This window comes from Rhynchophorus ferrugineus, unplaced genomic scaffold (genome assembly GCF_030347505.1).
Source record: "Rhynchophorus ferrugineus isolate W39M unplaced genomic scaffold, kcgeb_rfMv2 rfM8, whole genome shotgun sequence".
Classification (NCBI taxonomy): domain Eukaryota; kingdom Metazoa; phylum Arthropoda; class Insecta; order Coleoptera; family Curculionidae; genus Rhynchophorus; species Rhynchophorus ferrugineus.
Window position 1 is genome coordinate 9,370,488 of NW_027472587.1, and position 13,525 is coordinate 9,384,012.

General features: G+C 33.5%; 1 protein-coding gene across 1 annotated transcript in view; it reads right to left on the bottom strand.

Moving 5' to 3' along the window:
* The window catches only part of LOC143200741 (uncharacterized), a 29,194-nt gene extending 25,617 nt beyond the window's left edge, over positions 1-3,577 (bottom strand). Inside the window, exon 1 of the mRNA XM_076411340.1 lies at positions 2,769-3,577. Within this exon, the coding sequence (XP_076267455.1) occupies positions 2,769-2,888 (120 nt within the window). The 5' untranslated portion in view covers positions 2,889-3,577. The remainder of the gene's footprint in view (positions 1-2,768) is intronic.
* Positions 3,578-13,525: the final 9,948 nt, after the last annotated feature.

Sequence of the window (13,525 nt, forward strand, 5' to 3'; positions counted from 1 at the left end):
GTCTAAAACGAAACTGAACTAAAAAAAAACAGAGGATGGTTCAATTTGATATTTAAAATACACAATGTTGTTCTGCAAAAATTAACGACAGCAAAAGAAGTATTAAGCTAAGAAGAACAGTAAAAAACTTAACAAATTATCATTTAAAAAATATCTACGCACTGAATAGGAATAAAATTATAGCTACAAAATAATGCATAATTATCCGTGTATATTAATATAAATTCTTGTCAGTTGCGTTATCTATTTAAAAACATTAATACGTAGTTTAGTCGTGGAATAATACGTGGTTCAATCAACATATACAACGTTATCTGCAACGCGTCCAAACCGATCCATATCCTGATGAATCCCAATGATGATTTCGACATGTCATTAACGCAACCGGCACCGCTATTAATGTAGATATCAGCCTCTCTCAAGAGAGATAGAACAAACTCGAAAATGGAATAGTCAAGGTTGGAATAGAGTATTAGTTCCGTATTGTAAAATATACATTTACCGAAACGTTTTTTGCATGCTAATAGCTGTCGAAGCGAAATATAGACTGACTGTCTGGGTGAGTCACAGACCTTGACAACATGGCAACAACAGCTGATCTGTTTTACTGGTCGTCAAGGGACAGTTACATGCTTGTTAACTCTTTTTTTTCTCTATCATAATCTCCGCTCAGTCCTTCGAAATACGATCCCTCGCAACAGATTCAGAATAAAATAAATTTGATTAATACAAAATAATTTGCTTATCGCTAATGTATACAGCACCAATTTACTTAATTATTCTAATAAGTTTACCAAAGATTATATTAATTACGACCAAAATATATCAAAGACAATTTCGGATCCGAAAAATATATATAATTTAAAATAACTTCACTTCCCAAAAAGTAATTGAAATTATTGATATATCGAAATATTTAAACCAACCCATAACATTAAAAAAAACATGCATATAAGTTTAATTAGAGTATATAAAGGTAGTAGTATCAACAACCCTGTAATTAAAATAATAAATACGAAAAAGTAACACATCGGAACTGTTTGAACTTATGCCTTCTTAGAAATAAAAACGAAATTCCGTTAAAATATCCAAATGAAATGAAAGTGAATTCAAAGAAGTAGAAGCCATAAAATTTTATCGCCGTATACTAAAGAAGTGACAAAAATTAAAGATATACCTAGGCGTAATAATACAACTTCAAAAAATTTCTTTTATCAATAGGATAGCTTTGACATAGTTTGATGAATTTATTGAAACTAACATCCAATAAATCTCTTGTATTGAATTCACCTAAGTCACAAAAATTATGATAAAAGCCCATATAAGTTGTATCAAAATTCACAAAAGTACCAATAAATATCAATAATACGTGTGATAATACAACTTCGAAATGTCAGTAGCAAAACTTCGATAATGTTTGACGAATCAACATATATTTTTACATTTGAATATAAAAACCCACAAATTGCCCAAGATATAAAAAAATAAGTTCTATTAAAATATACAATAGAAGCAATAAAAATTACTGATAATTAATGAATGATACAAAATCAATGCAAATTGAAATTATCAACGGAAAAAGCGGGATAATGAAAAATTCTAGGATAATTAAGCCATATAAGATAATTAAACCATAAGACATATTGGAATAGTTCGTCCTCTTGCGAACGGAATAACCACGAATTGGCATTGAATATTTAAACTAATTCATATCAACCGGGAAAATTACCAATAAATATAAACCAATATAACTATATCAGATTAATGGTAGAACTTTGAAATCGATATTGTTCACGGGAAAAATTCTATGGATATTTAATGATTTCATTGCAACAAATACCAAAATTGTCTTGTCGGACTACCGAACTACCAAGACTTCAGTATAAAAAATCCGGAACAATTTAGTATATTGCATATTAAAAAAAAACTCTACTGCTACAACTAGTATTCCGCATCACGCAAGGAAATAAAACCTATTTAACGATTTCACAGGACAGCAACAAGTTTTAGATCATGACTCACTAAATTTGATATTACCCAAACAACCAGCAAAAATTGTCCAGTAACGCTGCGAAAGAACGAACTGAAAAAAGCCATCCGACGATTTCTTGATACCTTTCTGAATATTTTCAAGACAAGAAGCGAGTATTTCCTGACGTTATTCACAAGAAATTTGACACCAATATAGAAGTTAGTATTTTTAAGTTTCCACCATTTATTATTAATGAGCTGGTGATGATGATGGATGATGAATTTAGTGGAAATAGCAACAAGTTCAGTTCTTTTAAAATACAATAAATTGATTTGATATTATCCAAACTATCGCCTGTCCTTATTCTTAAAAATTAAATAACTATATAGAAGTTCGTTTAAAGATACTAAGTTTTCATCACATACTATTTATGAGGTAGTCATGATGGATAACGGACTAATCAAAACAGCTCACTTTTAAAATAAACAAGTTTCAATCCTGATCGATTTTCAAAGTCCAAAACTGCGAAAGTCGTGTGGGAATGGGCAGTCGAAAATCCGCATACCGAAATTGTTTCGGTCAATAATGTAGAAGTGCAAAAATAAACACTTTATAACACGGTCGTTACCCCTGATATATATTTTTTTTTTTGGTCGCGAAACAAATTCGTAAATTTAACGTTAATGGTGCACTCGTTTACTTTCCTGAAGTTAATATTCGTTAATTCGTAATCCGAATCGTCTTGTTCGACACGTATCACTTATGCGAAAAAAAGCACGTTATTCGAAACACCTACCTGTGTGGCGTCCGAATATGGCGTTGCTGAATTTTCATCCACCAACTGAGAACCGAACAGAGGTAAGCTGGTGTTGATCGGACTCTCCGATCGGGAAGCGTCTATCTGTTGGGGCACCATAATACCAAACTTAAATCCAAAAAGGAAATTTGAGCGAAAAATCAGGCGACGAAGGGTACCGCCGCACAACACGCGCACTCCAAATCAAAACAAGTACGTACTAAGAGTTCAGCGTTTCAGCCCACTATAAAGCGAATCACGAAGTCCGGCTGATCTCCGAATGAAATCAAATTGATAACTAACAGTCTTCCAAAGTGCGGTCAGTTACCGACTACGTTCGGCATACTATCTCGAACCGATTAGATTGACCGAACTGACAGCTCTGGGTTGGATGTTTTGAGTTTGTATCTTATTCACAGCTGTTTGATCCCCACCACACCGGGCCGGGAGAGGGGATAATCATGCGCGAGCTTTGCACACAGCTGATCCTGATCCCGACACTCGTGCTGTTGTTTTTTTCCCGACGGCTACGACGTGGTCTTCGCCAAACTGCAGTTTGCGCTGATGGCGATGCACTTTGCGAAGGTCTTTGTGGGGAAAAATGTCCCGATTGTTTTTCAGCACAACTCCGCTCAAATTAACAAATGCTATCGGTACGGTAAACGCGATAAACCGCTCGACGAAAATCAAAAGAGAATGATTAAAAAATGCACGACGCACTTTTACTAACTTGGGCGTCACGAACGCTCGACCTCTGATACCGTCTCCACCAGCCGCTCCCTATCTCGACCAGCGCTGTACGTAAACTGACGCTCCAGGAAAATTTGCTCTCGCGTTTCGCCGTGACGGTCTCCCCCACTCCGATTAGTTACGCGGACACACGGTCGGTGGAGCCACCTGACGGAGAGAACGTCGCGGCCGCTCCGAGAAGATCTCTCGGCGAAAAAGTTCAATTACGATGAAGCAATAAAAAAACGCCGGTTCGTGACTGTTAATATTCAGATTTAGATGTATCGGGTCGTCAAACGATCTTCTCGATACGGGATCGACCTTTAAAAGTGCAGGGGATTTTCCGGGAATCAAACGAGGATGAATAAGAAGTATTTTTTGGCTGGAACATATAATTTAGCAAATAAAATCATACAGAGCACAATTTGCCATTAACAGGTCAATTGAAAAGTCCCCGTCTGGGCACATAGATGGCGCTATTAGAATTAAGTCCATATGTCTTTTAGATAGCCCTAATCCTCAAAAGATGCGTGTATAAATTTGACAGCTGTCAGATCATTAGTTTGTGAATTGTAGAATTTTGAGTGAAGCAACTTTTGTTATTGCGAAATGTTATTGTTATTGAAAATGGATAAATAGGAATTTCGCGTGTTGATAAAATATTGCTTTCAAAAGATATCAACTGAACGTGTACATCATATCATTCACAAATATTTGGGTATGAGAAAGCTCTGCGCAAAGTAGGTGCTGCGCGAGCTCACTTTTGATCAAAAACAACGACGAGTTGATGATTAGGAGCAGTGTTTGAAGATGATCAAGCGTAATAAAGTCGAGTTATTGCGTCGATATGTGAAATATGGCTCCATCATTTCACTCCGAAGTGCAATCGACAGTCATCCGAGTGGACTTCACACGATGAACCCGGTCGAAAGCGTGGGAAAACACAACAGTCTGCATTTTAGGATGCGCATGGAATAATTTTCATTGGCTACCTTGAAAAAGGAAGGACCATCAACAACAACTATTACATAGCGTTATTGGACCGTTTGAAGGACGAAATCGCCGAAAATTGGCCGCATTTAAAGAAAAAGAATGTGCTGCTTCACCAAGACAATGCACCGTGTCACAAGTCAGTGAAAACGATGGCGAAAATCCATGTATTGTCCTTCGAGTTGCTTCCTCATCCACCGTACTCTCCAGATCTGGCTCCCAGCGACTATTACCTGTTCTCAGATCTCAAAGGAATGCTCGCTGGGAACAAATTTACGTCGAATGGAGAGGTGATCGACGAAACTGAGGCCTATTTTGTTATAGAAAAGTTGGAGGGTCGCTATAATCAGTGTATCACCCTTGAATGGAATTATGTTGAATAAAAAAAACTAATTTTGCAAAAAAAAATTGTCTTACTATGGTAGGCCCAGGACTTTTCAATTGATCTGTTATAAGTAATGACTGTATATTATTGTTTTTCAAACTATTGTCTCATGTGTACCAGGAGTACCGAAAAGTCATTATCGGTTTTTTAGAAAAAACGAAACACAATTGTCAAGAAAAAGGAAAAATGTATTTATTGAAAGTATTGGCTATTTGATTCTAGACATCTTGCCCATCTTTCAGGCAATTGATGGATAATATCCCAAAATACGGTTTGTGTTTCGATCAAAAGCGTTCATCGAGCCCTCGTCAAAATTGCGGAAGTGCTGCTTTACGTGTTCCATTGACACGAAAAATTGAGAGTCGTATGGGGCAAGGTCTGGAGAGTAAGGCGGATTCGATAATGTGTCCCATCCAAGTGCTTTCTAGGTTTATTGACCGGTTTGGCTTTATGGGGCGTAGCGTTATATTAGTGTGAAACCACTTTATGTCTCCTCGGGTCCATTCTGGACGTTTCCCGATCAATATATAGTTCAAATTGATTATTTGTTGTCTGTTGAGATCACTACTATCTGTTTCATTAGGTTTCAACAGTTCATTATACACCACGCTACTTCGATCCTAGTAAATACAGAGCATTGTCTTGCGACCAAAACGGTTTTAAAACGGGGATAACCATGATTTTTTGCGCTTAGGGTTTTCAAAATAAATCGACTTTTCATCATCCGTCACCATTCGATGCAGAAATTACTTCTGGTCATATCTTTGAAGCATCATTTCACAGACTATTTTTCGATTTTTTATTCAATTGATGTGGTACCTTCAACTTTTGGAAACGTAACTTCCCATCTTTTGGATTTTCCCTATTGCTCGAAATCAATAGCTAATCGTTTCTTGAGCCACCAACACAATCATCAGACCTCAAGATAATTAAACCGTTATGGGGGATTTTTAGGGCAGAGAATGAGGAGATGTTGATGAAACTTGTAACATTACTTAAAAACTAATTAATTAACATACTTCCTGATATTTTGATATGTGGTCATGTTACATAAGCATCAAAAATGTCCCTGTGTTAAATCTGAATAATGTTTCAATATGAACTAATAACATATTCGAAAAAATGGTACAAAACCAGTCCAGTCTAGACAGAATTGCCCGAAGAAAAACATCTGTTGGGTGAAAAAGAACCATCATTTGCATTATAAACTTACTACTCAAAAGCCTGTATGATTAGCGTAAAGCTATAATCAAACATTTTAAGAAAATTGTTATATAAAAAACATTATATATTTAAACAGTAAATGGTTTACGTAGGTTGAATTTTATATTTCGGGATTACACTAAACTTGTGTTAGCAAATTTAGCCCATTTAGCAATTGAACATTTTGGTGACAAATTTGACGCGCTCATATCATTTGAGTTTATAATAACTGAAAAAAAATATCTCCATTAAAAATAATATTGCTTCAGTTTTACAATTTTGTATTTACAAGATTAGTGCAGCAACTTTGTATCTATAATCTACCAAATTTACTGGTTAAGAACGAATTTATTTAAAGAGTATTTGAAAATATTTTGCTTCAAGTTTCAAGTTTTGATGATTTGAAGCAAAAAAAACATTAACTTTCAGTACTCAATACCATGACAATTTAAACATATGTTCATAAAATTCAAGAAAATATCAATCAATATTGATTTTAATTGAGAAATTATAAAAGGCAATCCTCCTATATCCAGATAGTGTAATATTACTAAAACCTGATGAGTAGCTTAATTGGCCTGATTGTTTAAAAATAAAGACTTTTGTTACCGTTGAAGCTGACTTCAAGAGAAACTTGCAAAAATCGCTTTCAATTTAATTCAGATTTCAATTGAAAGTTCAATTTTCCCAGAAATATCAGAAATTCTACAAAGACGTTAATTATCGTTTTGCAGAAAAAATATGTACTTATGGGAAATTGACAGAAGTCTGTGAAAAAAAAATCAGTACTTGAAATATATGTGGATACACTTTTGAATTTACTTTGAAGAATGGGATCAAACAATAAGTACTCGAGTCCATTATATTTCCCACTTGTATTATACATATCTCAAATATCTTTAAGTCTTATGAAAATATTACATACGCCTTTGAGTAATGAAAAACAAATATTTAAATAACTAGTTTAACAACTAATTTATCATATTAGAACCAACATAAAAGAACTAAACTGTTTAGTCGGAAGACACTCTCAACTTGATCTAAAATCAAAGAGGTTGATTTATAAGAAAATTATAAAGGCAATTAGGACCTATGGGGTGCAAATATGGGGTTGCACTAAAAATTCAAATCAACTAGTCATCCAACGCATTCAAAACAAGATTCTTCGATTGATTACCAGTGCCTAACACTAGTTACCTAAGGAAGAACTGCACGATGACCTGGAAATCAAATGGATTTGCGAAGTTATCCAAGACTTCGCTTTGAAACACGAAAGAAGATTAAATTATTAAATCATACTAACGCGAAAACAATACAGGATGTCAGGAAATTGAATAGATTAAATAGAATAAATTGAGGAAATTTTATAATTGAGGAATATGTATTGATGTATTTTCTCGCACTCGTCTTGCTTGTGAATTAATCCAAGTACAAATGAAATGTAGTAAAAAATTTATTTATAATTAAGATTTTACTAGGCGTATTTAATAAAGATGTTATCAAAAAAAACAACTAATTTATAAATTATAAGATCTACTAACTATTGTAGTAAAATTTTTAAATTATCATTGTAGGCAAAAGTTAACACTCTTTAAAACAAATTTCTTAAAAGTCTTACAATTTAAAACATAACCAATCCTCCTACTAACTGTTTCAATTAAAAAATAAATAAATAAATAAACTATTACTTCACAAGATGAGGAAAATTAATTTTATACATACGATTTTTAAACTCAAGTTTTATGTTCAGTTATTACAAATGAAACAATTTAATTATTTGCAATTAAACTTAATGTGCGATATTAAATTTATAATAGAGTTTACACTAAATTATGTGTAACCTATATAAATAGCGATGATAAAATCACGAAATACACCTGATTACTATTATATTTTATTATTTAATGTTATCTAATAAAATTAAGCCAGGTAAGCAGGTTTATAGAAACAGGGGATACACAGAAATTTTTTATAATGACTATATTTAGCAAAAGAAAAACATCAATAAATTCGTGCTTGATTGAAATGAAATGTTGTTTTTTACAAAAGTATGATGGTAATAAATTTTTGATATCTGACTCAACATTTATATTGATAGATATTGCTAAATTATAATAACTAACATTGTCTCTATAACAGGTCAATTGAAAATTTCCCGACCTACGTCAAAAGTGAGCTCGCGCGGCACACTTTGCACAGAGCTTTCTCACACCCAAATATTCGTGAATGATATGATGTACACATTCAGTTGATATCTTTAGATTATCTGCTATTTGATTCAATTTCAATTTATGGTCAATTAAAATCATTTTGCGGATATTTTAAATGTTTCCGTTGGTAATAACCTCTTTAGGACGTCCATTGCGTTCACAGTCTTCGGTACTCATTTCACCACGTCTAAACTTAGCATACCAGTCCTTGATTGTTGACTTTCCTTTGTTCAGTGTCCGGAAACTCGGCAGCAAGCCTAGTTTTTGCTTCAACTGTATTTTTTCCCTTCAAAAAGCTCTATTTTATCAACACACGAAATTCCTTTTTATCCATTTTTTGCACAATACCAAAAGTTGATTCACTCAAAATGCTATAATTCACAAACTAATGATCCGACAGCTGTCAAATTTATGTGGTGCATCTTTTGAGAGTTAGGGCTAACTAAAAAACATATAGATTTGATTCTAGTAGCACCATCTATGTGTCAGGTCGGGGACTTTTCAATCGACCTCTTATATATCGAAATAAAAAAAACTTTAAAAGTACCACTTAAAGTACCTTGTACCATGATATTTAGAAACATAATTAAGGTTTATAAAAGGCTTGAGAAATATCTTCAATATTTTTTGGAAATATATCGATATTTTTGAAAATAAATATCAATATATCGAAACTTTTTCGACATGCCTATAGTGACGTATTTATGTCACACTTATCTTGCATCTACTGACGTTATGACAATACCGTGTCTAGTGAACCATGTTGGCTTGGCATCTTCAGCATTTTGCATTCAGCATTTTGAAACCATGCCAGCCAACCGATGCAGCAGTTATCTGAGCAAGTCGTAATCAGAACTCGCTATGTCTCGTATTGCTGGTCTTTACCGCTTTTATAAGGACTTTGGACATTAAAAAGGTTTGTACTTTGTCAGTAGATCAACGAAATATGTTAAAATCATTAATTTAACAGTTAGGTTAGGCTGCTTAACAGTGGTTTATATTGTCGTAACAGTGGTTAATACATCGCCTTTTCACCAAGAACTATGGCCGATAAAGGTATATGCAAGTTAATATTGTTTGACCAACCTACGAATCCAGTCCTATAATATCAGTCATACAAATTGAAGACCGAACAAGAAATAAGAGAACAAATGTTAGGAAATATACACTAATATCTAAGAGGTCCACGTTAGTCTCAGTTCTTGTTCTTTAGGTATACATAAATTACCAATTAAACAAATTTTAACATCAATGTTAGCCCCATATCTCTTATAACATAACAAATCCTATTCATACTGTTAGTGTCATCTTAGACGACTTAGTCGTTAATACATTAACTATAGTGTATCTTATAGCTCATTAAGGTTAAAGTTACTCATATACAAATATATATGTAAATAAATGTTAATCAAAAGTATTTATCAGTGACATGTTATTTGAGATTTACGATTACGAAGTCCACAGAACCATATATTATATCCAAAGTAGCAGTGAAATCACGTTACCTCAACGTATGGCGTCAAAACGTCGCAATGTTGCCGCACTTAACTTTAACAAATAATAATAATAAAACAATAATGTTATATAATATATATAATATATATTGCTATAAAATATAAGTTATTTTAACATTATAATACAACAGTTACGGTATTTTGAACCAGAGTAATAACAGATATTAAGCAGCAATTGTCTGGTTTATTACCTCTTATTTTGTTTTTTACACTAATGTTTTGAAGATTTTTACAAACATTTGGCAACCTAACGATTTTTGCAAGCTGACTCGGTTACATGTTCGAACATATCAGACAGCATTGCATCTCTTTTTATATGGAATAGGATATTGTCTGATACTAAAACGAATTTACAAAGTGCAATAGGCAATACATTATACATCTTGATGACGTGAATTCACTGCTACTTTGGATAAACTATATGTCCCGTTAACCTGGAATACCTTACAAGTAAAACAGTTGTCTGGGCCAAAGATCAACACTGTTTGACCAGGCGAGAGGAATTATCCAGTTCTCAGCGAAAATATAACAATCAATTTAAATCTAGTTTAATTACTTTAAGAGGTGTACAACTAAAATTAACACTATTGCAAGTCATCAAGTAGGTTCTCTTTGCCCACAAATGCAAGTAAAAATTCGACGGTTTAATCTTTCAAGTAGGCACTCACAGATATTGAGATACGAATCAAAAACAATTGATTATTCGACACGAAATATTTTATCTACATATTCGATCTGAATTAGAAACATTACACGTAATTAACATGTGGAAACACGTCGATACGAAACAGATGAATAAAGCGAACGATAAAATTAAAACGATTTGAACGAAACTCAAATTAAACGAAATCAGGATGGATGATGTATATTTCGGGCGCTGCCTATCTGCCTTTAGTGGAAAACGTTCAACAAAACGGTAATTAAGTTAATAGCGTCAACAAGGTCGTCCGTACCGTCTCGTATATTTAATTTCGCAAGATTTTTAATTAGCATCAATTTTTAGAGCGTCAAATTTAAATAAAAGTAATTCGAACGATAAAGACAACTTGAGACCAGAGACGAGTTAATTATAACCAATAAATTAAATAAATTAAGTGGATGTTTTTTATGGTCATTAATTAAATAGGTAAATTAAATGGCGAAGGAGCCGGGATGGTGAATGCGCTCAGTCGGTGAATGAATTAATACCACCGTCAGTTACGCAAATACAGGCATTTTAACCGTTTTGATCGCCTTTCCGTTATCGAACAAGAAGTCGTAAAAGTCAGAGATATTTATGTTTATCCGTGACGCATAATAATGAATATATGATTACATTTTTTGCTTCAAATGTCCTGTGCTCTATATGTGTATATTATTTTAGTTCGAGACGTGTGGATTTTCAAAATAATATACGTCAGTTGATATCATATCTCCCTTAAATAATTATAATGATTGCTCATTGTTTTATTATATTGCATTATGTTATATTAAAAAAGTTGGCTAATATTGTTTAGATTCATTGTTACAATACATTATTGGACATTGATACGAACCTCTCTTGGTTTTTCAATTATTTGTCGGTCACTACTTGAGTTTCAATTTAATTAATATTAGTAGAACTAACAGGTTAAAACACATTTTTGGGCAACATTAGTTTTATTTTATTCAGCATAATTCCCTTCAAGGCGATACACTGATTATAGCGACGCACTGAATTTATTCGACGAAAATCTCTTCCCAGCGAGCATTCTTTTGAGATATGAGAACAGGAAATAGTAGCTGGGGACCAGATCTGAAGAATACGATGGATAAGGAAGCAATTCGAAGCCCAATTCATGGATTGTTGCCATCGTCGTCACTGACTTGTGACAAGGTGCAGCATTGTCTTGGTTTTCGGCGATTTCGTGCTTCAAACGGTCCAATAACGCTATGTAATAGTCGCTGTTGATGGTCCTTCCTTTTTCCAGGTAGTTAATGATAAATTATTCAATGCGCATCCCAAAATACAGACGCCATAACATTGCCAGCCGACTGTTGCGTTTTCCCACGCTTTGGAGCGGGTTCATCGTGTGCAGTCCACTCGGATGACTGTCGATTGGACTTATAATATGGTGTACACGTTTAGTCGATATCTTTAGAGAGTCTGCTATTTCATTCAATTTCAATTTACGGTTATTCAAAATCATTTTGTGGTTTTTTTTAATGTTTCCGTCGGTAACAACCTCTTTTGGACGTCCACTGCGTTCACCGTTTCCGGTTATCATTTCACCACGTCTAAAGTTAGGATTCCAAACCTTGATGGTTGATTTTCCTGTAGCAGTGTCCGGAAACTCGGCATCAAGCCAAGTTTTTCTTCAACTGTATTTATTCCCTTCAAAAAGCAATATTATATATGGATTTAATTCTAGTAGGGTCATCTATGTGTCTGGCGGGGGACTTTACCTATTATTAGTTTTATAATATTTAAAAATTTGTCGAACAAAATATAGAGGAGAAGACATATATTGTCCAAATCACTTAATTTCTTGGGTCTAGAATCAAAATACTATATGAACAGATATTAATTTATATAGATATTTAGATGAGTTAGTCTGAAAATGCGAGGCATTAATGTAATCAAAAAAATTCTAAACTTATTGTAAAGTCGATGGTTTGAATATATCTCTATATAAAATACCAAGTTCTCATGTAACATATTATTAAATTACTTAGTGTATACAGATGCTAATCATTGAATGCTGAAAATTCAATTCTTGACATTAACTACATTTACATGTAGTTATTTTACAATATTTTTATTTACCTTCTTAGAAACTTGTGGTGATGCTGCCCCGTCGTGACTGCTTTAAGAGTAGTGTCTTTCATTTCAATGAAAAAGAACGACCCAGATATTTAATAGTTCGATGTATATATTTTTAGTCCATATTATTTATATATATAAGATATTTCTTAAACATTTTACATTAACTTAACACTTAAACATTATTTTTAACAAACTTGGTACTTAATACCAGCTGATAATAAGTCATGAGCCACCAGAAAATAAACGCAACCATCCCGTCCACAGTAAATTTGATCACGGAATTTCTGATTTAGAGGTGTGCGATATTATAATAAATTGTGCAAAAGATCGATTTCATTTTAAAGAGCATCTAGTAATTGCTTCACTTTTCTTTTTAGGATACTTTGGTGACTATTGCGGTAAATTTCCTGAGGATAAACTTCCTCTTATCCAACGATTAAGAACTTAACTCTCAGTTATTTATTCAAGAAATGATTGTAGAACATTAAATCAGCACTAACTTTTCTAAAATGTTTAATAGCAATCAGTCTATGGGAGACACGTTGAAGGCGATTAGACAATTATTAGAAATCATGGTAAAGACTCTCATGACGACACCAGAGGCCGAAAAGTGTTTCTCAACACTAAAGTGCATCAAAGCTTTTCTCAGAATTTCAATACCCGAAGATCGTTTAACAGCTCTTTTCCATTTTATCTATTGAAACACAGTTTATCTCCGAAATAGACAATTTTAATAACAAAGTGATTAGCAAATTTGCGAACAGAAGAGAACGTAGGATGGATTTAATTTATAAAAATATGTACAGTGGATGTCTACATGAAATGAGTTGAGAAGAATGTTTCTGCACTTTAACCTAAGGGCGTGATGAAGCGGACATTAAAACTTAAGCTGTTTCTGCGATTTTGATATATACGTTGATTTTGAACTGGGAATTTGGGAT